Raw genomic sequence first — 27427 nt, 5'->3', positions numbered from 1 at the left:
TTTTTATCTGGGAAAGTCAGCAACTCTAGAGGACATACCACTATCATTCTCTTATGCATTTCTTTCTTTCTCCCTTTCTTACTGCCCATACTTAAATCTATATTAAAAGTTTTTCTTCTTTCTCCCTTCCTCCCTCCCTCCCTCCCTCCCTCCCTCCCTCCCTCCCTCCCTCCCTCCTTTTCTTTTCTTTTCTTTTCTTTTCTTTTCTTTTCTTTTCTTTCTAACCTATTGCCTATTCTTTCTCCCCCTAAACTGGAGTTTCCTGTTTTCCCTTATAAGCTGGAAGCCAACAAGTCTTAGTGAGCTTTCTGTCTCTGCCCCTCACAGCTGAGATTATAGGCTTTGGGGTGACACCTAGTTTGTCACATAGGTGTTAGGATTTGAACTCCCATCCTCATGATTGTAAGTAAGAGCTCTCTTAACTGCTGAGCCATTTCTCCAGCCTCTTATTTATTTTTTTTGAGTTCTGGTCTTAAATTGCCCAGGCAGGTCTTGAACTCCGTATGGGGTTAAGGATGGTCTTGAGCTCCTGGTCTTTTTCCTTCTCCTCCAAAGTGCTAGGATTATAGGCATACACTATGCTTGGTTCCTTTCATTTATATTTGGAATGTTGTATTCCGTGTGCATGCATCTTAACAAATGAAGGGATAAACATTTTGCTTAATGAATTTTCTCACTGGAAGGTACCGCTGTTAAACAGAACATGACCAGCCCAACACTCTATCGTCCCTTGCCTTCTACCAACGAAGATCAGTTTCCATTTGTAGCCAGTGCTCTCGTTTATACACTCACTCCTCAGGGAATGGCCTCTTTCCTCAAGAAAACTAGCAAAATCATCCACATTGTTTTTATTTATTTAGTATATATATGGGTGTGTGTATTGGGGGGGGAAAGCTGTGTATCAGAGTGTGAGTGTGGAGGTCAGAGGACATAGAGTTTTGAGTCTCTCCTTCCATCATGAGGGTACCTGAGATGGTACCCTATTTTGCCACCAAACATCTTTACCTGAAGAAAACTTCTCATCAGCCTCTCCAAAATTTTATCTCCTTGTTATATTATTAAAGGCAGCAATGGAGAGACGGAAGATGTAAATAAATAGAGGGTGGGTCTCATCTTAGCCGCGACAAGTTCATGTATGGCGAGGGTGCATTTTTGTGTAGATGGCTAAGATACATACAGAAGATGGGATATGGCCTCTTATAGGGGTAGAAATGATTTCACAGACAACTTTTCTTTCACAGAGCAAAAACACAGTTCAGAGAACTTAGCGTGGCTACATCCTACTAATTCTTGGGCTCCTTAAGTAGTTCCTCTAAGGCCGCCTATTCTTTCCAGGCCCCGCCCCTCCGCTCAGAGCCCGCCCCCATCTTCCAGGTCCTCTTTCCTTTTCTTCCAGACCCCGCCTTATGCAAGGTACCGCCTCCTCCTACTTTACTGAGGCGGTTTCACCACTCCGTCTGGGTGTGCGCCTGCGCACAGCGAGGCTTCCTGGTCCGGTCACGTGCTCAGCGCCGGCCGGCCAAGATGGCAGCGTCCTGCGTGGCGCTGCTGGCCGTGGCGCTGCTGCTGCCGGTGCTACTGCTGGGCCTGTGGAAGCGTAGGAGGCAAACGAGCAGGGCCCGGCACGTGGTCGTCGTGGTGCTGGGCGACGTGGGTCGCAGCCCCCGCATGCAGTACCACGCGCTGTCATTGGCCCAGAGCGGCTTTTCTGTGACGCTGCTGGGGTTCTACAGTGAGTGGCGGGGACCTGAGAGGGAGCCTCTCTCTGTTCTGGGGCCGAGGCGGGAGCGGCTGTGCTCCTCTCCTGCCTGTTCTGGCCTGGACCGCTGCTTTCTGGTGTTTGAGAGCAGCGGGCATCAGCCGCCTTTTATCATTTGTGAAGACTACAAATAGATCGGTTGCAAGGTGTCTGTCACTTGACGTAGGTAGTGCAGAGACGGGCTGGGACCCTGGTGTGTGAGACCTCAGTGCTGGTCACTACTTCTCGTGCTTCCTTTGTCACTGAGTTGACCAGCTGAATGTTTCTTCACACCTCTCGTCCAGCAGCAGAACTTTCTAGCTGTGGATGGTTCTCTTGTTCCCTAAGGTGTAGGCAGAGGGGTGTCCACTCTGTCATCATGTCCCATGTGGATGATTTTTCAGGGGTTCACTCTTACTATGCAGCCCCTAGCTGGTCTGGACCACTATGTAGGCCAGAGTATCCTTGAACTCACGGAAATCCACTTGCTTCTTCCTTTAGAGTGCTGTGATTAAAGGCATGCACTACTAAGCTCCTCAGGTATCTAACCTTTTGACACAGCCATATGAAATCTACCAGCATGTCGGGGGCATTCATAGCTGTCCTCGAACACATGCTGTGGGCACCTCAAATTGGATCTGTGAATTTAGGGGTGGCCCATCTCCATCTAAGGGAAAGTGGGAATAGCTCTTATTGGTCCCTGTGTGGAGTGCTATCCCAGGGCTTGGGTGGAGTGGGAGTCTGCCATCCAGGAGTCTACTGTTTATCAGTTTAATTGGGTCCCTATTTCATACCAGTCGTCAGGTTAAATTAAGTGGATATGATGAATGCCCTTTGAGGGTATTCTAGTAGAAAAACACAAAGTGACCTCATTTTCCATTCTGGCTACTGGGGACTGGAGAGGTTTTGAAGGTGTTACTCTCCTTCCACCTTGTTTACTTGAGACAGGGGCTTGCTTTGTAGTACATGCTGGCTTTGAACACCTTATCCTGCCTTAGCCTTCCAAATACTGGAATTACAGATGTGAAGGAATACATCCAGCTGACTGTAACTTTGATGGATACTTCTGATTAAAGGTCACATTTGCTTTTGCAGACTCCAAACCTCGAGATGAACTCTTGCAGAGTGATAGGATTCAGATTGTGAAGTTGACAGATCTGCAATGTCTGGCAGGTAGGACCAGTCAACTCCAGGTTCCTGGGGTAGGTGGGTCAGATGAGTGGTTGTTTATTGGGAAGATGAGGGGACTGTCAGTGCCAAGAGCTCTTTTGTAGAGACGGATGTTTTCTGACTTGCAGCTGGGCCTCGAATTCTCCAGTATGGAGTCAAAGTTGTATTTCAGGCAGTATACTTGCTATGGAAGATGCTGTGCACAGACCCTGCAGCTTACATCTTCCTCCAGGTATGTGCCAGGTGCTGTCTCCTTCTGTGAGAATCACTGTTAGCAGGTCACTTGCTGGGCTTTTAAACATGCACAAATTGGATTGTGGGTATGTGGATTTGATTTCCAGTCCACATACAAAATGAGCAAATTATTAAATGTATTTAATACTTCTGTGTGCATAAACTATAAAAACATGGGGAGGGCTGTTTTCATACAATACTATGAAAAACCAATACGCATGAGTGTGCAGGGCGCTGGAGCAGCGCCTCAGTGCTCGCTTGCTGTCCTTGCAGAGGACCCAGGTTTCACCCCCACCGTCTACAATAGGAGCTTACAGCTATCTGTAGCTCAAGTTACAGGATCCAATACCCTCGTCTGGTCCTCGTGCTTGGGTGGCAAATTCTTTACCTACTGAGCCATCATTGATGATTTTGGGGTTTCAGATTGGGCAGTTTGGTTTCTTTCTAACTTCTTACTCCTTTTTTTGATGTTGATATTTTTGTTTTTATGGTGGAGAGGGTCGTTTTTCTGTCCATTGGCTGATAAGAGCCTTGTAGATCATGGCTTCTTTGCTGTGTGGTCACTCCTCTAGGTTACATGGGCCATGGCCTATGCTTCCTCCACTGCCTCCGAGTCTCTTTCCTAGAACCCTCCAGGTCTGCCTGCTATAGCCGTCTGCTGGTTTGTAGGCTGCATTTGTGGGAGCAAACTGGTCATCGACTGGCACAACTATGGCTACTCCATCATGGGCTTGGTCCACGGCCCCCGCCACCCCATTGTGCTGCTGGCCAAATGGTGAGAGTGTGTGAGTGGTCCCCCTGAGTCCTCATTAGAATGGGTGGGAGAGAAGGGCCGGGTGAGCAGGCTGTATCTGGAGCAGGGTTCTCGGTTCCATTCTGATCCTGGTTGACCATCTCACTGTGTGCTTCTTGCCCTGAGGGCCGGCTGGCTGTCTCCTCTCTCTCACCCTGCTGGGATCGATTGTTGCTTGTGGGACCAGCAGACCAGGCCGCTCTTGCCTGTCACAGAGCGCCAGCTTTGTGGCAGGATCCAGGCCAGGTCCCATGTCTCCCACTCTGTCTCCATCACCCCCAGTTATGGTGCTCTGTAAAAGTTAGGGTGAGAGTGATGCTGCCTCTGCTGTACAGGAAGTCAGTCAGGAATCAGCTGCAGGGAGTTGGACTCCAGAGCGGACTCGTAGCTGGAGGGAAGAAAAGGCTGCCGAACTCTGGTGTAGCTAACGGTAGCTAATGATCTTTCTCACTCTGGTGCCCAGACTGGCTTTGAATTTGTTGGTCCTCTTGCCTTAGCTGCTTACACTCGGGGATTACAGGCACAATAAACCACACCCAGTTTAATAATCTTACTTTTTTTTTTTTTTTCTTGAGACAGAGTTTTTCTGTGTAGCCCTGGCTGTCATGGAACTCACTCTGAAGATCAGGCTGGCCTCAAGCTTAGAGATCTGCTTGCCTCTGCTGGGATTAAAGGTGTTGGCTGCCACAAGTTAGCAATTCTACTTTTATGTTGTTTTTTTTGTAATTAAATTTTCTGGTTCATTTTTATTTTTAAAAATTACTTTATTTTCAAAAAACAAAACAACAACAAAAGACAGCTGGGTGGTAGTGGCACATGTGTTTAATCCAGTACTTGGGAGGCAGAGGCAGGTAAATCTCTGAGTTCAAGGCCAACCTGGATATACAGAGAAACACTGTCTCAACAAACAAACAAAATTACTTTTTAATATATGGATGCTATTTTATATATGGGCATTTTGCTTTCATGTTTGTCTGTGTACCATGTGTTTGTCTTGTGCCTGCAGAGGATAGATCAGATCCCCTGGGATTGGATTTATAGGTAGCTGTGCTGCCTTGTGGGTGTAAGAAATTAAACCCTGGTTTTGAGGAAGAGCAACCAGTGCCGAGGTAGTTCTCTGGCCCCTAAACTTGTTTTTTGAGTATCATTTATTGTAGGCTGGTTTTGATCTACCTCTGCAGTGCTGGGATTACAGGCGTGCACTACCACCACTTAATCTATGATGTGCTGGGGATGGAACCCAGGCCTCTGATGCATTATGGACAAGCACTCTTCCAATTGAACTACATCCCTACTCATTCATATGTATATGTATGTGTTTATCTACACATATGTGCATAATACACACATATATTTGAGGTACTATATATTGTGGGCTGGCCTCAAACTCTGAGAACTGCAGGATGACCGTGAACTTCTGATCCTCCTGCCTTTTTCTCCTTTTTCAGCGTTTGGATAGACGTGCACCACCATGCCCCATGTTTTAAGCACTAGAGGTAGAACCAGGGCCTTGAGCTTGCCAGGCTGGCTGTCCACCAGCTGAGTCACATTCCAGCCTGCAGTTCAGTAACCTCGATTTGCACTCTCTCTCCCTCATTCTCTTGGGATGAAGCCTTGCCATAACTAAACTCCCTCCATTCCACAGTGAGAGGCAGCTGCAGCCCTGATTGTGCAGGGTGGCTGAGACTTGGTTAAGCAGCCCTTATTGGGTTTCTCCTCTTTATTGCATGAGTCTGGATTTATAGAGATCGATTCCTTTTAAAGTAATTGTGTAGGCTGGACAGTGAGAGGAAGGAAGGTTTGAGAGAGTAACTTACAGGGACCTCATGAGCTTGGACAGGTTCCAGGGGCCCTAGCTCTGCAGCCTTTCCACTGCCTAGGGGTATCAAGTCATACGGAGGTTGGGGTGGCATCTAGGCTCATCCCAGGGTTCCATGCTGATTCCCAAGATATTTTGTAGGTATGAGAAGATCTTTGGGCGCCTGTCTCACCTGAACCTGTGTGTGACCAATGCTATGCGGGAGGACCTGGCAGAGAACTGGTGTGTCAGGTATGCGGGGCCTGGGATGCCCATCAATTCATGAGTTTTGAGAGCTGTAGCACAGTTCTGCAGTACTGTATTGAAGTACTTAGGCCCTGGGAGATGGTTACTGGTTTTAAGAAGCCAAGGGGAGGCAGGAGGCTTTCCCCCTCCCAGCTGTGTGGCCTAGGACATTTTGGTGCTAAATCTCTGCACCATTCTAAGGAATTTTCATTTCTTGTCTGATTTCCCCAAACCCTCTTGCTTTTTGGGATCCTGCTGTGCCCTCTTGCTTAGATTTTTTTCTTGCCCACTCCCATCTCATGTCAGGGCTGTGACTCTCTACGACAAGCCAGCATCTTTCTTTAAGGAGACGCCCCTGGACCTGCAGCATGAACTCTTCATGAAGCTGAGCCGCATGTACTCTCCTTTCCAGAGCTGGTATGTCTTGCCCCTGTCTCTCTGTGTCCTGATCTGCAGACCTGCGCGGTCCCTCATCTAGAGGCAGCAAACTAAAGCTGTGGCCTAAAGCTGGGGCCTGCCACCTATTGCTGTCAAAAGGTTTTACTGGAACCCAACCCACCCATTCACCTCTGTGTTGGTGGTGGCTATTAGAAGCCTGGGGTAGTGATGAATATCTGTAACCCCAGGACTTAGGAGGCTGAGGCAGGAGGATTGTTAAGTTTGAGGCCAGCCTGGGCTACATAGCAAGCCCTTACCTTACCTTGAAAACAGTGGTTGCTCTCAAATTGCCACAGTGGAACTGTGTTTCACAGCAGTCGATGGCCCACATAGCCGGAAGAATCTTTATTCTTTGGCCCTTTAAGAAACTGCCTGCTGAGCCCTGTGCTATCTTGTCCTGCTGCCAGTGGGTTCTTGTTGTGCAAGGGATCTGAGTGTCCCCTGGGCATCTCACTGGGCAGAGAAGGTACCTGCCCATGTCTGTTGTGTGCTCTTAGGAACTGAGCATGGCTGCAGGGAGGTGGGTCAGTATATCCTTACTGGGATGCTAAGCAGGCATAGTGGGGAGCCTCTGGAGGCAGCACTGAGGGTGGAGTGGGTGTTGCTCATGTAACCTCAGTGCCAGCAACCAGCATCTGTGAGGTCAGTAGGGTGCCAACCTCGGGGGCCTGCCTCTTGTTCCTGTGCCACAGTGTCTATTATCTTATCTCTTTCTCTGATTCTTCAGCATAGAGCCCTCAGACCCTGACATGGAGAGGTCGGCCTTCACTGAGAGGGACCGTCAGAGCGGAGTTGTGAGGCGTCTGCATGGGCGGCCAGCACTGCTTGTCAGCAGCACTAGCTGGACAGGTCTGCCTCCCCCAGCACCTGGGGTGGGTGCCCAGCTTGTTTTGGGATCCAGGGATGGGTATCTGAGGAGGGTGGGAGGTTGGGAGGCAACTAAGACTCCTCTTTTCTTTCCCTGTAGAGGATGAGGACTTCTCCATCCTGCTGCGAGCATTAGAAAGTAGGTGTGTGGCTGCACTAGCAGCTCAGACCTTGTTAGGGGTCATGTGGTCTGGCCCTGGTGTCATGGGTAGGCCTGCTTGAGACAGTAGGGGAGGGCACGGAAATCTTACTGCTCTTACGTGGTTACCGAGTGGCTAGACCCTCAGTCTGATGTATCTTGAGACTAGTAGCTGGGGAGAAGCTGCTGGGGAGCAGCCTCCCACTTCTTACCAGCTTATTTTCTCCCGGTTGTTGTGTTTTTTTTTAAAAATAGAGTTTGAGCAACAAGCACTTAGTGGAGATGGTCTTCCTTCCCTCGTCTGTGTGATAACAGGTACTGATGGGAACACCATGTCATGGTTTAGAAGGGCGGAGGGTGAAGAATGGGCACATGGCCTTTACAGGACACCTCTGTAGGACACTGTCTTGTTGATCATCACTCAGTTCTCCAGAGTAGTTTCTCTCTTCTTCCCCAAGGTCTTGCCTGTGTCAGGCAAGTGCTCTACCACTCAGCTGCCTTTTATCTGTTTGTAGAGACAGAGTCTTACAAGTTGTCCAGGCTGGCCTTGAACCCACCCTGTATTCAGGCAAGCCTTGATATACTAACCTGCTTCAGCCTCCCAAGTAGCTGGCACAGGCCTCTCAATAAGTCCTTGGGGTAGTATTTCTACATCCACTTGATATATAGGGAACCTGATATTCTTCAAGGACTCAAGAGTACAGATTTCCATCTGGGATGGTACTACTTAGCCCAAACTCTTCCCTTTCCCAGAGGATCTCTAGCGTCTGTAGCTTGGAAGCAGTGTGTCTTCTGTTCAATCTCAGGGTTGGGCAGCTACACCCTCCTGTTCCCTCCCAGCTGGGTTCTCATGGGACCCTGTGGTGGGGACTCAGGCATGCTAAGGATGGTCTGTGTCACTGGTGCAGGTGGAGATGCTGTGTCCATCTTGCTGGCATCCTAGCATTATCCTAACCCCTTTGCATCTGTAGCCCTGTGCCAGCTGGCTGGGGTATGCTTAGCATCCCAGCCGTGGGATGTCAGGGCCTGATGTGACCACTAGTGGGTGTGCTCCTGGGAACCTGCCCACTGGCAGAGACGGACAGTGGCCATGGTGACATTTCTTCTCTGTGAAGGGAAGGGGCCGCTCAGAGAGCACTACCGCCACCTCATCAGCCAGAAGCACCTTCAGCACGTCCAGTTCTGCACCCCATGGCTGGAGGCCGAGGACTACCCACTGCTTCTAGGTGAGAGGGCAGGCTCCAGGCGAAGACAGAGGCCACACTATCCCACAAGGGCAGACAGGGAACAGGTTACCGATCTGTTTTTGAGACAGGATCTATGTAGCTGAGGGTAGCCTTGATTTCTGTAGCAAAGCCTCCTCCCTCAGTCCCCTAAGTGCTAGGATTACAGGTGTGCACTACCATGTCTGGATTTTTTGTTCATTTGCTTGTTTTCGAGTAAGATTTCATGTATAGTTGAGGTTGGCGTTGAACTTGTACAGTCATCCTGCCTTAGCCCCCCCACTGCTGGGCTTACACGAGTGCTCCACTCCCCATGAGTGTTGATATCTGATTTTTGCTGGATTTGTTGTAGATTTGGTTTCTTTAATTTTTTTTTCCAGTTTTGGTTAAGGTTTTACTTTTGAGACAGTGTCTCTGTAGACCAGGCTGACCTTGAGCTCAGAGCGATCCAGTGCTGGGATCAAAGGCATGCCAGGCCAGCTCTGCCCCACAGTTTTAATCTTGAGTTCTTAGAATTTTTCTGGCAAAGTACATCTAAGGAGGTTTGCCACTCTGTCTAGTCATTATTTGTTGTGCTGATGTGGGTGTGTAGGGGATAACATACTTGTGTTATGGCAAGTATATGGCGATTAGACATACTAAGGACAACTTAGAGGGGCTGGCTCTCTCTGTCCTCTATGAGATCCAGGACGGGGCCAGGTTGTCAGGCTTGACAGCAAGCACCTTCACCTGCTAAGCCGAGTAGTGTTCTTGACCAAGCCAAGTGAACCAAAACCAAGGCTCTCCTGTCACAGTGACTGCATGGAGTTTTTTTTTCTTTGAAAATGGATTATGGCTAAGTAGGAACAATTAATCAATACAAGTAAAACCAAACAAAACAAAGTAACTATTAGGCAGAGTGAGACAGGATCCTATGGTCAACCATGTTTTGGCCTCTGGTTAGGCTGCCTTGCTTCTTGGTCAGCTTATGTCATTTGTGTTTGGGGACAGTCTCAGGGATAGCCTCTGATTTCTACTAATTGTCTAATAGGCCTGGGAGAATGTGTCCTAGTGTTTTGACTGTCTTTGCAGGGTCAGCGGATCTGGGTGTCTGTCTACACATGTCCTCCAGTGGTCTGGACCTGCCCATGAAGGTGGTGGACATGTTTGGGTGCTACTTGCCTGTGTGTGCCGTGAACTTCAAGTGGTAGGAGCAGATACCAAACCTTACTTGGGGCGTATTCTAGATCAGCAGTTGGGGGCCCTGTGGTTCTGCTGAGCCCCAGTGAAGGTCAGTCAGCTTGGTGTGTCCACTCCATGCCATGCCCGTCATCCAGATGTAAAATGTTTTTTAGGATATTGGAAACATGAGCCTGTAGCCTGGAGGCCAAGGCAAGAGGGTCCTGGAGCTTGAAACTAACTTGTGCTACAATAAGTTCCTGTCTCAGGGAAAAACTGTAGCAAGGAACATGCTGAGTGTGTCTGTATCAACATGTAGCTTTCTTCCTCTCCCTGTCCCACTGCTGGGATAGTAGCTGTCATCTAGAGAGGATGTTCATGTGGACCATGTGCAAACACAGCAGCATATGGGACATAAGGACTTGAGCATCTGTGGATGAAATGAGTCCTGCACAGAGAGAGGGACAGGGGCATGGCTCGAATTTGCTCATGGTTAGCATGCTACTCAGGGTCATGCTGTGAGAAGGGAACGGTGGCCAGGCACTTGGAGTTGCCTTGCTTTACATCTCTGTTCTGTGGCTGAGCTCTCATAATTGGATTGGATTATCACACCAGTGCAGTTCTGGGACTCCACTTTCCCTGGCCAGGGTGGATGTGAGCATAGAGGCTGCAGCTTGGTAGCTAGGAACCAGCCTCTGGATGGAATGTTCAGGATATGCAACTCTTGTGAGCCAAGTTCAGGGACTGTCAGCATCACATTTCCCAGTGACTCTGAGACACTACCCTTAATGTGTGGAGCAAATACAGACTTGCTGGGACCCTCGCTCTCAGGTTGGAGTGAAGGAAAAAACACAGAAACCATCTCAGCACAGAAAGGCCACCTTCCCTTCTCCAAATCAGCCTGGCGTTTTGACACCAGCATGTGCCCTTGTAGGCTTTTCTGTTCAAATACTTCAGCTCAGAACACAGGCCAGCTTCACCTGAGGGGGTAGTGGTGGCCCAGCTTGGTTCCTTTTCTTCTCCAGCTCTCAAGTCCCTTGTTCTCTCTGCAGTTTGCATGAGCTCGTAAGACATGGAGAGAATGGTCTGGTCTTCAAGGATGCTGAGGAGTTGGCAGCTCAGCTGCAGGTAGTGGGCTACCCCCTGTGGGGCTTGGTAGTTTGAAGCCTGGCATTGAGCCAGCTCCATGATCTCTGCTTCCCACACAGTGACAGCAGTGGTGGAACTCTGGGGTATAGAGGAAGGGAGCAGAGGGCTCCAAGGAAGCTTCTCAGCCTGGGCTGTCAGCCAGTCGTTCACATTGCCAGGGGATGGAACAGCAGGCACAGACATACACACTCCTGCCACTTGTGTGCAGATGGGAGCTGTGCTGCCCTTTAGGAGGGTGGTGGCCAAGGGAGCATCTGCTGAGGGTCTAGCCTCATGAAGCTAGTGTCCTGTCATTTCTATCCTTAAGTCTGTGTAAGAACTCTGCAATACCATTCTGGTGTGGATGGGAATACAGCTGTGGACATGTGCAGATAGTCTGAGTTCCAATAAAACTTTATTTACAAAGCCATGTGGGCAGGACTCAGCCTGAAGGCTGCAGTTCTCTGGTCCCTGATAGACACATTAAAGGCTTCCATCGAAACTGCACCTGCAGAGGTGTGTTGAGGATAGGAGGGGAAGGGGAGAGGATAGCAGGTGGAGGCTGGCCATTCTCCAGGACAGGGCTGTGGGTGAGTAGAAGGATCCATCAAGCGTCTAGTGAGGGGAGGGGGACTGCTGGACATGTGCAAGGACCTGGCCTGGTGCAGGGAGCTAAGTTCCAGTTTTCCTTTTCCTCTAGATGCTTTTCTCAAAGTTTCCTGACCCTGCTGGAAAGCTAAGCCAGTTCCGGAAGAAACTCCAGGAGTCAGAGCAGCTACGATGGGATGAAAGCTGGCAGCAGACTGTGCTACCTTTGGTCACTCACAAATGACCTCCAGGCCCAGAGACTAGGACCCCATCCATCCTGTGCCCACCCTTCCTGCCAGGGCTTTTGAGCGCCCCCTAGTGGTCGGAAGCCTGAGGACGGCAGTGGCGAAAGCTAGAAAAAGACTGATCAGGCGGCAGCTTCATCCAGAGGCTGAGAAGCTCTTTCTCTTCTGAACACTTTTGTTACTTCTGGTGACCCTGCCAACTTCTCAGTCCCTGGGTTTGTTTCTGGACTCTTCACATTCCTTGCATTCTGGTTCTGCTGTGAGCTCTGGGATATCCATGTTCACTGGGCTTGGCTGGACAAGGCTAAGCTGTCTGACAGGACAGTCATACTTAATAAATTTATATATTTATTTGTACAATGAAATGTTGCTCTGAGCCTGTGTCCACTCCAGATGAGCTGCTGAGGACAGGCACCAGCACTCAAAGCCTGTGCTTACTGGACAGTTGTGGTTTGTTTTTTAACTCCTGCTCAACACAAGCTTTTTCAGTTTGCCCATGACAGTGACCTCGTTTTTCAAATCACCTTCAAACACCATGGTGACCAGTCAGCATGAGCTTCAGGATTACGATGGCCGAATGCTCTTCGTAAGGGAACAGTTTGCCAGTGTGAGGGGGCATCTCCTCCCAGTGGATCCCAGCACGGTCTAGATAAGAGTACAGAGAGCTCAGGAGGGCAGTTGACACAGGTGTGCTTTCAAGCTGATTCGCTTGGGCCACAGGTTTCCCGGCCTAGGTAGATGCTCTAAGGTTGTGTGTATGTGCGGGCATGCTCCGTCTAAAGGATGGCAGGGGCTCTGCTCTCCCGTTTTCTGCTTTATTCCCTTAAGCTCCAGCAGTCCTGTCTCTGCCCCTGATAGCACTAGAATTACAGGTACTTAGGCCACAACCCAGCTTTTTACATGTGCTGAGGATTCAAACTTGGGTCTCCTTGTTCATACTGTAAGCACTTTTGCTTACTGATCTCTCTCAAGCCTGAAGGCAAGGCCTTAAACAGCAGCAGCACCTCCGTGGCTGCCTATTGGGTTCCCTGCCTCTCTGCACCTGCCTACCCTGTCAGCTGATACAAACAGAGAGCAGCTATGCTCTAACTGCAGCTGCCTGGCTTTATGGGGTGTGCAGGTACTGTGAGCCAAGATGGTTTCTTAATTAGACTTGTGTTATAAATAAAGCTAGTAGTTTAAAGAACAGAGTAGCACAGGCACAGAAAGTATGTGAAGCTCTATAATGCCACCACCTGAGTATAAGCTGGCACACATTCGGTAAATTCCTCAGTTCCTCCTAGCTGTAATTTTTATTTAAGTATTATGGATGGAATACAGCTGTGTACATAGTAGACAAGTAATCTACCACTGAGGTAAGTGCTCTCCATAAAGTTATTGAAATTATCACAGGCTGGCTGCTCTGTGGTACCCTCTGCCTTTCTTAGGGAAGATATATTATAGGCTCTGTGTGTGTGTGTGTGTGTGTGTGTGTGTGTGTGCATGTGTGCATCTGAAAGATAGGGCCCTTAGTGCTCCATCAATGGATTCAGGTAGCATTCACTGGCTTGTATGTGGTGACTAGGGATGTCTGTCAGCCTGTCCACAGATGCTGTGGCCGGTGAGTGGAGAGCTGCTGGAGAGGGAGCTGGGCCAGGATAACATCACACTGTACTGGGTATGTGTGGAGTGCCTTGGGATGCAGGGCTGTGGAGATGGCTTTGAGTGGGTGGGGTGTAGCTTGGACTCAGCCCAGGGGACTTTGACTACAGGAGCCTGGGCCACTCAATCTCTGAGTGCTTCAGTGTCTGCATAGCTGAGGCAGGATGACTGGACACATCCCAGGTGCTGGTGAGTGTCAGACTGGATGACAGACGGCCTCACAGTAGTGTCATTTGGGGCTCTACAGATGGTGGGGTCATTATCCCTTTTCTAAAATCATCTTTAGCGTCTCTTCTAGTTGTAGAGTGCCCAGGACAATGGCGGCCAACTGCCCACTGCGTCTGCAGGCCAGGCAGTGCCTCAGATGAATGTCACCACAGAAAGATAAGGATGCTAAGGTGTAAGACCAATGTCAGCCCAGGTTTTAAGCCCTCCTCACGACAGAATGGTGGCCCACAGGTCGGGAACTGACCCAGCTCTGTGATGAACAGCTTGCCTGTGTCCTGGCTGCGGACAGTATAGGCCACATAGACGTCAGGAGCGTTCTTCCTCTGGCAGTCAGCGAGCATCTTCAGGACCCTGAGCAGTGACAGTGTCACCTCCCAGTAGTATAGCACATCTGCAATGGAAAGGCTGTTACTGAGGGCCTCACCAGGGTCTACCAGGTCTACAAGCCGAGCAAGGGTGGGGCTGGCCTCACTTTGGGGTGAGGGCTTGGGAGCAGCAGTGGTGTAAGATGTGTGCTGTTCCACAGGAAGACCCCAGGTGAAAGGGAGGCCCGGGGAGGAAGGTCTCTAAAGACCTCTACAGTGGGACTTCCTGTGGCAAAATCAGTTCTGTGGCCCTTGCTTACTTAGAGGCTTCGTAGTGAAGCAGATCCTAGCCTGGCTTTGAGTTTTTAAGGGAACTGCAGTGTGAAGTGTGTTTTTTTTTTTTTTGATGACCTCTGTTGAAGTATGAAAGGAAGGCTCTGGTGGCCCAGGCAAACACTGCTTTCTCTCAAAGACTCCATTCTGTATCCTAAGAGACTAGTGCTCTTTTGCCATCTCTGAAGGATGCAGGACAGGGACTTAGGACCCAAATGGTAGACAGTCAAGACCACACGGCACAATGATGTCATATCTGCATGGAGCCAGCATGGAGAGTGTGGCAGGGCCCCTCAGTGCCTGTCCTCTGAACTGGTCCCTTCCACCTCACTTAAACACAATCCAGGATGGTGCCAAAAATGGGTGGAGAAGTTGCATGTGGCCCTGGGAGGACCACAGGCTGCATGGCCAGTCTACCCCACCTAAAGATCCTGGGTGGTTGTTGGCCACCAGTAATGGAGGGCACAGTCTCAGTGGTCAGTGGGACTGCTCTAGTGTTCAATATAGGAGCAGGGAAGGAAATGGGTGGCCTCAGGGTGGCTGTTGCCAGGTACTCCAGGCCAGGCTAGTATGCCCTGACACCTGTCCTGATCATCTTAAGTCTTCTGGGGACAGGTGGCTGTTCATGGACAGAGTCACAGCAGTGAGAGCAGCTGTCTCCATGGGACCTGAGGCTCTGGAGTATGGGCTGTGACATCACAGGGAGCCCAGGGTGTCTCTTTGGGTTCCTGCTGGTCCCTGCCTGCAGCACCCACAGCTTCCTCCTGCTGGAGTGAGAGCTGCTGCTGGGGCATTACCTGCTGCAATGACAACGTCTGCCTGGAAGGCAGAGAGCTGAGAGGCTGTCACCTTGTCCCAGTCCAGCTGGGTCACTGTCACTTTTGGGCTTCCTGTGTCAATGGGTGTGTGTGGCTCTAAGGAGAAGCCATTGAGGAGAACGTTTCCACGGAGCTGCTCAAGCACTTGGGCATGACAGTCGCTGAAGACGTATGCTCTGGGGTAGCATGCCTTGCAAATGGCCAGGCCTGTGAGGCCAGCGCCACTGCCTAGCTCCAGGATAGTCCTGAGTGGGAGATGGGAACCTGTGTTCACAAACGCACCAGCGCCAACTGCCTTAGTGCCCTGCCCTGTGCCCCAAGATCACCTGTCAGTGAAGGCTGCAGGGTTCTCGATGGCCCACTCTGCCAGGTAGAGAGCAGCGTCCCATGTAACCAAGCCTGTGGTGCCATGGGACACGATGGCTGTGCTCTCAGAGAGTGTGACTGAGTCTCCTAAAGGCTGCAGACAAGAAGGAGAATGAACAAAACCATCAGAGTATGACTGGTGGGACCTAAACCATAGCAAGTGCCTGGCTGACAGAATGTGACATGGGTATGCTGCCTGATGCACTCAGCAATGCAAAGTAGCAACCTCCCTACACCTGCAACGTGGGTGATCTCAAGGATAGCGTGCCGAGTGAAAGGTTCCATCCTGTGTGAGCCCCTTCATCTAACACCTTTGTACGACCCAGTCAGAGAGGAGAGTGTGTGGTGGACAGGGAAGCACAACACAACACGCATGTCTCATACCAGCAAATAGCTCCGGTGGCACTGGGTGGACTCGTTGGCCATCAGAACCTCTGCCAGCGCCTCGTACAGTGCATCCAAAGGCTCCGTGGGGACAGCCTCATGCTGGGAACAGACAGCCTTAATTGAGAGGTCAGACTGACCCTTGTAAACAACCATTCCGACCTTTGCTTCTGTCTGCTCCTCTGTGAACAGAACTGGGTAGCTATCACAGCACTCATGGTGCTGGGGATGGAAGCCAAGACCGTGTACATGCTGGGCTGGCATTGGAGTGCAGAGCCATGCTCCAGCCTCATCTTACCAGATTTAGAGGGTGGTTTTGGAGTAGGAGGCATGGCAGCATTTGAACTTAGAATTAAAATGAACAAAATTAAAAGTGCAGTGGTGGGGTGCCTCAAGGAGAGGTGTGGAGCGAGGGCATGTGGAGACTAGGAGAGCCACACTGCCTCAGAGAGGGGCTGCTGTCCATGTGAGCCCCAGGCTGGCAATGCAGAAGCTTTCAAGCTGCCTCTCGGTGCCACTGAGACATGGCTTCACCAGGCCTCCCAGCCCTGTTTCTCCTGGTACTACCAGGGTCTACAGAGGCACCGGGGTGTTGAGGCCCAGCCAGAGTGGGAGAGAAGCAAGGATCACACCTGTGCTGAGCCTGATGAGCAGCTGCTAGGCTTCAGGGGCTGACTGAAGCTGGCCTGCTGCTGTTCTCCATGGCTGTCTAGAGTGCCATGGAGCAGGTCTGGATCTGTGCCCCAAAGGCTTCTTGCAGAGTTTGGGAGGATTCTGGGCCAGCAGCTCAGTCAGGAGAACAAGGAACTAGCTGGGAAGGTACTGTGGGAACAGACTTGTAACAGGGGTGTGTGGCTGGTAGGATGGGGAGGAGGAGGCATCTCTCATTCAGTGGCAGGGATGTCTGGTAGGAAGGAGAAGCTGGTTTAGGAGGAGAAGCTGCTGCTGAGAGCCCTGGCCGCTCTTCCGTCCTTTTCAGCCATGTTCTCCAGTTATACCCCACCAGCATCCCCTGCAGGGAAGCCCTGGCCCAGAGCTTCAGAACAACCAAAGGGCAGGGAGGGAGGCGGGGCTGCTGGCGCCTGGCAGAGCTCTGGAGCTCTGTGGCCTCCTATGTGGCCTGGCCCCAGCAGCCACTGCTGATCACTGACCTTTTTGATGAGCTTCGAGAGAAAGCAGCGGGTGTATTTCACAGAGGGCCCATGCTGCACACACACAGGGTGCTTCACAGTCTAGACAACAAAAGACAAGGTGGTTGCTGCAGAGACCTGTCCTCACTGTCTAGAAACTCCACATGATTGGAGGGGGATTGATGTTACAGCAAAGATATGCAGGGACAACGTGGGTATGTGCCCTGGGCATCTGTAAGATGGAGTCTTTTCTTGAGATGGTTTTGCCAGGGAGCACAGACTGGCCTCAAATTTGTAATCCTCCTGTCTTAGGATTATGGGTATGTGTTCCCATTTCCAATTTAAGAATAAGCTTTAAGCTCCTTCTCTAAGACATTTGCAGTAGTAGCATAGCTCTGGGGAGGAACCTGAGCTCACAGGCCCTTTCCTGCCCACCCAGAGTGGTAGGTGGGAACAAGACTCGTTTGTTGTGAGGATAAAAGTGGGGTATTTGGCTTCTCAGAGGAGATGAGGGCCCAGTGGCAGGAACCAGACCTCTCAGATGCCTGTCGTCCAGGCTATGAGGCCTCGGTGGTAAGGAGGGTTAGAGATGGCGCTGAACAGGCAAAGATGGGAGAGTAAAGGCTTTGTCTACAGAGGAACTAGTGCCTGAGTGGAAAGCCTCCAAAAGTGAGGTGCAGGGTCTCCAGCCAGGGAGAGCACTGTGGGGTAGCCCCAGGTGGCTCTGGCCTGGCAGTTCTGAAAGGAGGTCAAAGGACCAGCAGAAACCAGGAGACGGAAATGGGCCTGAAGGAGGTATAGCTTGCTGCCTTGGGGGCACCGCAGGATCCCCTAAGGCAGTGCTTCACAGACTTCCTAACGCTGCGACCCCTTAATATAGTCCTTGAGTTGTGACCGCCAACCATAAAATAATTTGTTGCTACTTCATAACTAATTTTGCTATGGTATGAATTGTGATGTAGACATCTGTATTTTCTAAGGGTCTTAGATGTCCCAGAGGGGTCAAAACCCACAGGTTGAGAGAACTATTGTTCCAGTCCCTGTTTGGGCTCTAATCACATCATGATCCACAGGTTATTAAGAACTGCTCCCTTAAGGCCTTCAAGGGCTTCCTACTGAGTGCTCATTGGTGGATAGCCCCATTAGATCTTAAAGGAATGTGCTCTAAGTTTGGCTGGGTCACCCATGGAAGGCTGTAAGATGAAGCCTGCCTGCCTCCCCTTCATCTTTCTGATACAATACAGCTTAGGCTGACTTTGCATTGCAGTGGCTCAGCACAGAATTCCTGTCTAGGCTCCTAGAGTGGGCTCGGTGGCTAGGGGAAAATGTCTTCCCTGAATTTGTATGAAAACATGCTTCTTTGATGATTCCTTCTGGGGAGAAAGACTACAGTTTTCTCCTGCCAGAAGGTCAGACAGAACTCTTAAGATTACAGTTCTGCCAGGTCAGGACCCTTAAGAAGGTCAAGGCACAGAACATGGTGGTGTGATCTGTCCTTGATTCAGGCCATGGGCACGTGCATTTCTGAGACCAAAGCCCATTGCTGCTTCCGATACCGAGCAGGCAAGATGGGCTTTATTATTTTTAACTTAAATGCAAAGAACATGTCAAAGCAGCTAACAAATGCTGGAAGCAGTCATCTGTCACATGTCATTTCTGTGGTTCAAGATTTCCCAGGGAGGGATGGGGTGGAGAGATGGCTCAGTGGTTGAGAGCACTAGCTGCTCTTCCAGGGGACCCAGGTTTGATTTCCAGTACCCATGTGTTAGCTCACAACTGTCTATAATTCCAGTCCCAGGGGATCTGACACTCTTCTGGATTCCAAGGACAGTGTATGCATATATCTCTCATCTCTCTCTTTCTCACTCCCTCTCACCCTCTATCTGTCTATCTGTCTGTCTGTCTGTCTGTCTGTCTGTCTCTCTCTCTCACACACACACACACACACACACACACACACACACACACACACAGAGAGAGAGATGATGCCTATGGGTAATGCCCCTGTAAGTGGTGTATTTTTGTTCTCTGGACACTGGTGTTTAGAAAGAATACAGGCAAGGCTTGGGTCCCCTGTCTGGGGCTGCTGGGGCTCTTACCTTCTGCAGAATAGCCAGCAACAGCGCAGAACCGGAGGGCTCCCTTAGTTTTTCTTCTAGGCTCTGTTCCAGGGGGAGAGATAGATATATAGATATCTTGGGGTCATTTTTTCAGCAACATTACACTTCTGTGGAATATTCTGGTAAAGAGTATCAATGATCTCTGCCCAGGGACTTGGAGCTAATCTTAAGTGGAAGCCGCCAGAGGTGACTTGATCTAATGTCAGGGGCCACGTGTGGCTGAGTATGAGAAGACCGAGTCCTGGTTCACATCAGATGTGGCTGCCCAGCAGTCACGGGGTCACGGCAACTTAGGGGCTGAGCTGGTAAGCTATGAATCAGTTCCAGCACAAAGGCCTGAGACCCGCTCTCTAAGCTAGAATGGGGACTCAGATGTATGTTCCCACACCTAGGCATGCATTCTTTGATGCAGAGATTATAGCTACAACTCCAGTCAGGGCAGGTATGTCACAGCCACTTTACGCCTTCAGAGCACCTCGAGAGGTCCTATCGGGTCCTCTACGACCTGCCTTGACCCTTTTCTGACCTCACCTACACACAGTCTCACTCCTGCTTATTCCACTGTGGCTACACCAGCTGGTTTGCTGTTAATCCCAGCAGCCATGTTTCTATCACAAGACCTTTGCTTTCTCTTCTCCATCCTATGGCCGACAGCTTTGAGGCTTGGGTAGCAACTGAAACGTCTTGTCAGGGAGGCCTTTGATGACTATACTTGCCATTTCCTTGTTTATTTTTTTATCCATCTGAGCCAGGGTCTCACCTTGTAGCTGGGGCTGGCCTCTCTCCTGCTTTGGTACTCCAAGCTGTGATTATAGTCATGAGCTCCCACACGTTTTTGCCTGGTGTTTTCTGGTTCCTTACTGTTTTAGGGCTGGTCTCTCATGTGCTCTGATGTGCCCTGGTGTGTAGCTTCCGGATGGCATTCAGTAAATACTGACTGACCCAGTAACTGCTAGGCAGCACTAGGTGCACTTCCACAGTCGGGCGGAAGTCAGGGTTTGTACTCAAGTACTCCTACACCGTGAGATGCAGGAGGGTCTGCCTCCCGGGGGCAACAGCATTAAGGAGGTTAGGTCCACAATTAGTGCTCATGATAAAGTCTTTAGGTTCTTGGTAGAAGCCCTCTTATGTTCATTCTCCTATAAATCAGCAACGGTTTGGGGGATGGGGCAGTGTGACTCCCTAATTTGGAGCTGTTGGACTCTCCCTTTTCTACCTTGGCTGCCTTCAGCAAAAGGATTGTCAGTCTGACAGTTTGTACCAGCCTTGGCTGCCTGAACACTCCATAAACACTTTTAGACAACCAGAGCGGATTGTCATGGCTGCTGAAGGGACAGCCTCAGCCAGAGCTGTTTGAAACACTTTGCACCAGAACTTTTTGCTGTCACAAACCTGGATGCACAATGTATTATTATTCTGCACTCATTTCCTTGTGGGACAGAGGGGAGCACGCCCCCTGCTGGCTTAGTGGAAGGATGGCTGGGATGGAACAGGAGGCAAGGCTGTGATTGGCTCAAACACTTACATAGCCTGCTGCTGTGGTTCAATAATGGAGTGTAGTGCAAGGAACCTTCCCGCGCTACCTCCTGGGAATGGTCTCTTGTCTACTTTAGTAGCGCGGGCTGAGGGGGTAACATAGAGAAAGCAGACAGAGACGGCAGGAAAGCGGCTCAACAGTGGATGGAAGAACTGTAAACGCAGACAGGCAGCTGGCCGTGGCCAAGAGCTAAGGAATCCCCACTCTAAGGCCTGCACAAGAGCTGTATTTTTAAGGGCTGCTGTCAAGGGTCAAGGAAATCCAATACCTAAGCCTGCCGGGAAGCTGGCAGCCAAAATGTCCCAAGAACTCCCGGAGGACCAAGGACCCTATATGCAAGAAACCTGCAATTGCTACTCTTGCCTGCCTACAGCTGGCACAGAAAAACACAGCCACCAGAGACCAGCACTCCCAGAACGTCTTGTCTATCTATGATTCCTAGCTGGGCAAAGGAAAAGAAGTTCAGCTGTTTGGCAGCAAGAGTCTGGTATCGTTGTATCCTTTACTATGACTAATTAGAAATGATGGCACAGAGATGTAGCCACTTGTGTAAAGTCCCACAGCACAGGGGTTTGAACTAGAACTATAAGCAGGAAGCTGGTCTCCCGGGCCAGAGCTCTGGTTCTGATTCTTTCCATCTTAAACTCCTAATCAAATGGAGTGACAACAGACGCCAGTGCTGTGCACTGTGGGTGACCCTGAGCACTTAGCACAGCACGTGAACTATTATTATTACATTTGACATTGAATGAGGACCTATATGCTATTCAGGTTTTATTTTATGTTAAGACCTGAAATGTTTTATGTCGATGAAATAATACAACTACCTAAACCACCCAACGAAACCGGGCAGACTCTGGAGGAATACAAATCTACAGTGACTCATGCCGGTGAGCTCACCGGACAAGAGTTAACAGCGAGGCACGCTCTAAAGGAGCCTCGTGTCCGAGTTTCAGGTCCCTAGGCCACAGGGAAGTCCCCTTTTCAGTCTGAACTCCCTCTGGGACGGTTCTGCCAGCAGCCTGCCCTTAAGATGAGGACCTGGCCCCCCTTCCAGGAGAGTTCGGCTCTTGCCGTTTGAAGACGTTTAGTTTTTCAAAGTTGTTTTGCAGTCGCCAAGACGACCGATTACTGGCTTAAAAGTTGCTAAAATAATCCAGCCCGGTTCGTAAACCCTGCCAGAGAAGGGCCCGCCTGCCTCCCCCAGTCCAGCGGTGAGCAAAGGGGGCCCGAGCCTCCCGGCCCCGCCGCCCGCGGTGCTCGACCCCGATACCCGCCGCGCGCCCGCCGCCCACCTGCCAGGGAAAGGAGGGCAGCGCGCGAGCCGCCAGGAAGCGGCGCTCGAAACTCTGCAGCAGAGACGTGGCCCTCTCGTGGTCCTCAGGCGCCATCGCGGGGCGGGGCCAGGGTTGCCGGGAAACGGGCGGAAGCGAGGCCTGAGACGGAGGAGGCGGGGCAAATAGGAGGCAAGATGTGGGCGGGGGCTAGTCTATGTTCCGGCCTAGGGGGCGGGGAAGGTGGTACCGGGGAACGGGGAGTTCGGTGGGGCAGGGGTAGAGGCGGGCTGTAAACTGCCGGGTAAGGTTGGGAGGCTAATGCCTGGCTGGTGGGGCGCGTTTTAAACAGTTCGAACTGGCAATTTGGAGGTAGGGCCCAGACTGGCCTGGGGGCGGGGCTCAGAGGGCGGTCCTTGGCCGGAACTGGGGTGGAGTCTGGGGATTGGAAGGTGGGCCCGAGCAGGTATAGGGGCGGGGCTGAGATTGAGGATGAGCCGCGGTTAGGGGGGGCGGTCTTTGGATGGTCTGGGGGCGGGCTCAGATCAGCCGGGGGCGGGGCTAAGGTGGGTTTGCCCGCGTGGTAGCCGAGGTAGACTTTGGAGGGGTCTAACCTTACTTGGGTGTTAGGAAGTACCGGCCTGTCGGCAGGGTTGTGGTCTAGTGCGGGGCAGAGTCGGGTGGACCAAGGTGCAGCCTTACATGCTGCACCCGGAGTGGGTCTCATGCCCGGGTTTTGGTCCAGGAAGCAAGGGAGGTTTCGTGCCAACCTAGGCCAGCCGATCTTGGTCCAATGGGGTTTGCAGTTGGGGCAGGTGGCCTTATCAACACCCCCTCTATCAGGGACCCAGGAAGGGCACTCTCAGTGTACTTCAGCCTTTGGTTCTGCAATCCAACATCACCCAATTCTTATTAAACACCTCCTGTATGATTGGCACTGACAAGACCAGGGGCTGCAACACAATGGCATAAAGCCAGTGTGGTCTCTGCTCTTCAGGGTTTGGAGCTTAAAGCAGAACTGGGCATTGAAATAATTCCGCATACACGCACACAAACACACACACACACACACACACACACACACACACCCAAGAAGCCAGGCCAGCAAAGGGGACCAAGGAGGGATTGGTCTTTTATTCCCTGAGCTGGATTGATTTAAATGAACTGTAATTGTTTCGTGTGATTTTTTTTTACGTTGATATTTGTGTATGTGTGTATGTGTACATATACATATACATATATATATATACACATACATATTATATTACAGTAGGCAGTATCTACTCTGAAAATTAGTGCACAGAATTGCTGAGGTTTCCAGCAGGAGTTTCGTTTGATCCTGCAAGGAAAAGAATCTGAAGTAAGAGTGGGAGTTAGCTGCTGCGGGTGGCAGAGTATTCTGTTCAAAGTTATCCTGCCTCCCTAGAGTTGAAAGGCAGGATGCTGGCAAGCCACTCCTGCTGTCCCCCAAGTGTGCACTGACATTCAAGGTATAACAGTTCAGTTTAGCAAATGTCTCAAAAACTCCATTTGGAAGCTTCTAGAGCTAACTTGTTAAATATACTTGCTGAATGTAGTTGAGGGGGATAGATTGCATCCCATTACCTCCTTTAGACAAGAAATCCTGAAGTCTGTTTTGGAGAACAACGGGGAATTGATTGCAGTCAGGTCTGTGACCCTCCAAGAAGCCAGGCCAGCATAGGGGACCAAGAAGGAATTGGTCTTTTATTCCTTGAGCTGGGTTGGTTTAAATAAAATGAACTGTGATTGTTTCTGTGGGGTTTTGTCTTTAAAATTTTTATGTTGATTATTTGGGTATGTGTGTGCGTGATCCACCATACATAAATAGATGTCAGAGGATGACTCGGAGGAGTTGGTTCTTTCCTTCTACCATGTGGGTTTAACTCAAGTCATTTGGCAAGTGCCTCTACTCTCTGAGTTATCAGAGTAGCATTATTGATTTGTTTTATAGTGTCTTGCTATATAGACCTGGCTCGGTTGGTATTCTCTTTGTAGCCCATCTTGGCCTTAACCTTGCAGTAATGCTCCTGCCTCAGCCTCCAAAGCACCCAAGCTTCTAGGAGTGTGCCACCATGCCAGACTATTACTGTGATTTCACATTGCACACTCCTCATGCTGCCGTCACCCAGATTCCGAGGCCTCCCAAGGAGGGTGGGTCCTGGTGACTGAGGAAGGCTGGTTCCAGAAATGGCCTCAGGGGCACTCGCTTGCCTGCGCCATTTCTATCAGCTCCCTGCTGCAGTTGGTGATGCAAGAAATGAGAACCAGAGAGATATACTTGTACATCACCCATATTAGCTATTAATCACTGTTGCCACAGAGCAAAAGAGCAACAGTCAGCATCATATTAATACTCTGTGATGTATCCTAAGGTATTAGTAAATGTAGGCTGGTTCTAGCCTTTTGATACCACAGATAGGAACAGATTGAAAAAAGACACTACAGGGGCTCCAGAGCCGTCTTATCTTGGAGTGCGACAAAACCCATGCCTGTTAATTAGATCTGAATGTAGGAGAGACAAGTCACAGAAGGATCCTCTGTGTGTGTGTGTGTGTGTGTGTGTGTGTGTGTGTGTGTGTGTGTACAGTGCATCTCAATGACTGTTCCTGTTCCCCTTGAGTTTTTTTTTTTGAGACAGAGACTTCCTCTCATTGTCCTGGAGTCCACTGCTAGTCTGACTGGTCAGTGAGCACCAGAGATCTACCTGCTCCCCACAAATTAACACCGGTGTTACAAGTGTGGATGAGTCTGGAGGCTTAAATTCCAATCCTCACATGTGTGAGGCAAGCCCTTTACCAACTGTACTATTATCCCAGTTCACTGAAGGACTTTTGAGAACCCGGGAACCTCACAGGGGTGATGTGTTTGGGTGTAAGGAAAGGATAAGACCCCTCTTTGTCATGCGGAGTGCTGATTCCCGATGTCAATGTCTGATCTGAGTGCTTCAGCACCTTCGCTGTAAGAGGCAGTAGGTGCATGAGCTACATTAAAGGCTCCCTATAATCTAATAATAGCCTAATGCGTTTTAGCTATATGAAGCCATTGCCTTTTAGAAATTATGCTTTGGGTTTGGGAGTTCAATCAGCATGAGGAAGTTTTTCCCTCTATCTCTCCTCTGGCTAATGGTTTCTGTAAGAAAAAGGGCCAATTGATTTCTTTCTAGAATGTTGCTTCAGGGTGCAGTGACCTTTTATAGGTCATGTTTCAACTTATAGAAAAATTTTATAGTTCAAATATAAATTGCACCAAATGCAGACTCTATAATGGAATTTAAGGTTAAATAAAGTTTCAACCTTCCTCAGGCTGTTTCCAGCATCCAAGAAGCCCCGCAGCTTTGGAGACAGGTGCTATGTTAAAGTCTCGGCAGGGTCGGGCGTAATGCATATAGGAAGCCTGGTGTAATAATCTAACTACTGGGACACACAAAGAGAAACACCAGGATTTATATGATGGTTTCGTTGTTTTTGTTCTGTTTGCTTTTGAGACAAGGTCTCTTGCAGCCCAGGCTGCCTTCCAACTTACTATGTAGCCAAGAATAACCTGCCCCCACCTCCCAAAGTACTAGGATTACAAGCATGGGCCATCATACCCTTTTGAAGCAGTGCTGGAGACTGAATCCAAGGCTTCAGGTGTGGTAGGTAAGCACTCTACCTACTGAGCTACACTGTCAGCTCCAGACTAGAATATTTGGGTTTGCGATGGGACTAGTATTAAGGGTTGATTTGTCTCCTCTGCGGAGGCAGGCTGGAATTCCTAACCCCTGGCTCCTGGGAGTGTGGATAGTTTTTGGAAATGGAGTGGCCACAGGTGTTATCACCTTAAGAGGAAAACCTGCCAGAGTAGAGGGCGAACAATCAGAAGAGTGGTAGCACATACTTGTCATCCCAGCAGAGGATAAGGCACTTTTGACTGCATTGGGAGTTTGAGGCCAGCCTTAGCTGTGTGTGACTCTGTCTCAAAATAAAATGAAGTGAGCCCTGTCCTGAGCACCAAACCCAAAGGTCACTCATTTCTTTTTCTAATGAGAGGCTGCACATGTCATATTCACATCAGACAGAACCAGAGGACCTTTGTCACAACACTAAGCCGTGAACCCCTAGGTTTTTTTTTTTTTGAGAACATTTTTTAATAGTCTGATTATTAGGAATCTGTCCTACTTGTTTCTGGGCCCCTGGGAACTTTCCCACACATGCTCCACTGAATATTAATTATGGAAATCAAATGGACATTTAGCCCAAGAAAATTCTCCATGTAGCGGACTTTCAGAGGGCAAGTCATTGAAAGCCGATTCACTAAATGACCTCAGCTAAATGACGAATTTGCCTAATGACCATTCTGCATAAGGACTCATTTGCTAAAAGCCAATTTTCTGAAAAATCATCTTGAGGGATGTTCTGCTTCTCAGAGATTGAGCCACATTCCTACAATGAGTCAGTGGAGTGGCCCACGCCTGTAATCCAGCTCTCACGGGGCTCCAGAGGATTGAAAGTTGAAGGCTAGTCTGGGCTACAGAGCCAAATCCTGCCTCAAAACAAGAAAAGCACCTCAGGCGATGAATAGGTGCATTTTACTGATCATGGCTCTGCCAACACCCTTGTTAAATTCTGGCTGGGTGACAAGCCCAGAGCACGTGGGTTGTCTAAGCAATGACTGCATATGGTTTCTGCTCACAGCATGTGTCCTTCATACCACACTGGGGGCTACATCTGTCACAGGTTTACTTCTGAGGCCTAGATTTTCTTGTTGCTGGTAGCAGCAAAATGCAAACCATCTTGCTTTTGTCTCATATTTAGCTTCAGTTTTAGCTTTTTCTCTTGGGAACTTGTTATCATTTTATTTATACAATTAAGACAACTGTGTTTGTTTATCTGCATATGTGTGTGGTATGTGTGTGTGTGTGTATGACACATGTATGTAATTACCTTTCTCCTTCCATTATGTGAGACCCTAGGATTGAACTCAGGTTGTTGGGCTTACTACTACTGAGCTATCTTTCTAGGTTTATAATTTATTTTTATAACAGCTCTGTGAGTGTGTTTGTGTGTGTATGCACATGTGCATGTATGCACATGCATGGAGGACAGGGAACAACTCTCAGAAGCCTGTTCTCTCCTTCCATCATGGGCTCCTGGGATCAAACTCTTATCAGGCTTGTAGGCTGGTTTACTCCCCTGGTCATCTTGCTGGCCCAGCTTTTCCTTATCTTGTCTCACGGGGATTTAGGAACTCTATTCTCTATAGGTTCTGTAGGCTGAGCTCCTGGGTGGATATGCTCACACCATCAGTAACTGTTCTGTTGAGAAGCCAAAATACTCCACAGTGCTATCTTCAACAAATATTTCCAAGAAATAATCTGAACACTTATTTTAAGACATTTATTTTTATTATTTTTAATTACATATATGTGTGTATGTACGTATTAGGGTTCTCCAGAGTAACAGAAAATAGAGTAAATGAATCTCTCTCTCTCTCTCTCTCTCTCTCTCTCTCTCTCTCTCTCTCTCT

At 49.6% G+C, this 27427-nt stretch overlaps 2 protein-coding genes across 3 annotated transcripts; one reads left to right on the top strand and one right to left on the bottom strand.

The window, feature by feature from the left end:
* The first annotated feature begins 1501 nt into the window (after positions 1 to 1501).
* Positions 1502 to 12130, top strand: Alg1 (ALG1 chitobiosyldiphosphodolichol beta-mannosyltransferase). 2 transcript variants are annotated; one of them, XM_028788363.1, is made up of 13 exons: positions 1502 to 1732; positions 2834 to 2911; positions 3037 to 3140; positions 3769 to 3917; positions 5896 to 5985; positions 6286 to 6396; positions 7145 to 7266; positions 7385 to 7423; positions 7679 to 7738; positions 8539 to 8649; positions 9718 to 9832; positions 10857 to 10932; positions 11633 to 12130. In XM_028788363.1, exons 1-13 carry the CDS (start codon positions 1525 to 1527, stop codon positions 11762 to 11764), a joined length of 1395 nt encoding a protein of 464 aa, XP_028644196.1. In that variant the 5' UTR covers positions 1502 to 1524; the 3' UTR covers positions 11765 to 12130. The 2 variants fall into 2 exon arrangements, with proteins under 2 accessions (XP_028644196.1, XP_028644197.1); XM_028788364.1 differs by lacking the exons at positions 1502 to 1732; positions 2834 to 2911 and having other exon boundaries at positions 3046 to 3140; positions 3715 to 3917.
* Positions 11329 to 22033, bottom strand: Eef2kmt (eukaryotic elongation factor 2 lysine methyltransferase). Its single transcript, XM_028788365.1, has 8 exons — positions 21923 to 22033; positions 19070 to 19132; positions 16992 to 17072; positions 15841 to 15942; positions 15417 to 15550; positions 15070 to 15335; positions 13879 to 14025; positions 11329 to 12410 (listed from the first exon to the last, which is right to left on the bottom strand). Exons 1-8 carry the CDS (start codon positions 22016 to 22018, stop codon positions 12292 to 12294), a joined length of 1008 nt encoding a protein of 335 aa, XP_028644198.1. The 5' UTR covers positions 22019 to 22033; the 3' UTR covers positions 11329 to 12291.
* Between the last annotated feature and the right edge of the window lie 5394 nt (positions 22034 to 27427).

The sequence above is a fragment of the Grammomys surdaster genome, unplaced genomic scaffold (assembly GCF_004785775.1).
Source record: "Grammomys surdaster isolate TR1022 unplaced genomic scaffold, NIH_TR_1.0 125745, whole genome shotgun sequence".
In the NCBI taxonomy this organism is placed as follows: domain Eukaryota; kingdom Metazoa; phylum Chordata; class Mammalia; order Rodentia; family Muridae; genus Grammomys; species Grammomys surdaster.
This window is presented reverse-complemented; position numbering and strand designations above follow the sequence as displayed.

Coding starts and splice junctions, on each gene's coding strand:
- Alg1 (XM_028788363.1), top strand. CDS start 1,525: ATGGCAGCGTCCTGCGTGGCGCTGCTGGCCGTGGCGCTGCTGCTGCCG. Junction 7,267..7,384: donor CAGCAGCACTAGCTGGACAG/GTCTGCCTCCCC, acceptor CTTTCCCTGTAG/AGGATGAGGACTTCTCCATC. Junction 9,833..10,856: donor TGTGCCGTGAACTTCAAGTG/GTAGGAGCAGAT, acceptor TTCTCTCTGCAG/TTTGCATGAGCTCGTAAGAC.
- Eef2kmt (XM_028788365.1), bottom strand. CDS start 22,018: ATGGCGCCTGAGGACCACGAGAGGGCCACGTCTCTGCTGCAGAGTTTC. Junction 19,133..21,922: donor TGCCCTCCTTTCCCTGGCAG/GTGGGCGGCGGG, acceptor CCCCTGGAACAG/AGCCTAGAAGAAAAACTAAG. Junction 15,551..15,840: donor GCCACCGGAGCTATTTGCTG/GTATGAGACATG, acceptor TCTTGTCTGCAG/CCTTTAGGAGACTCAGTCAC.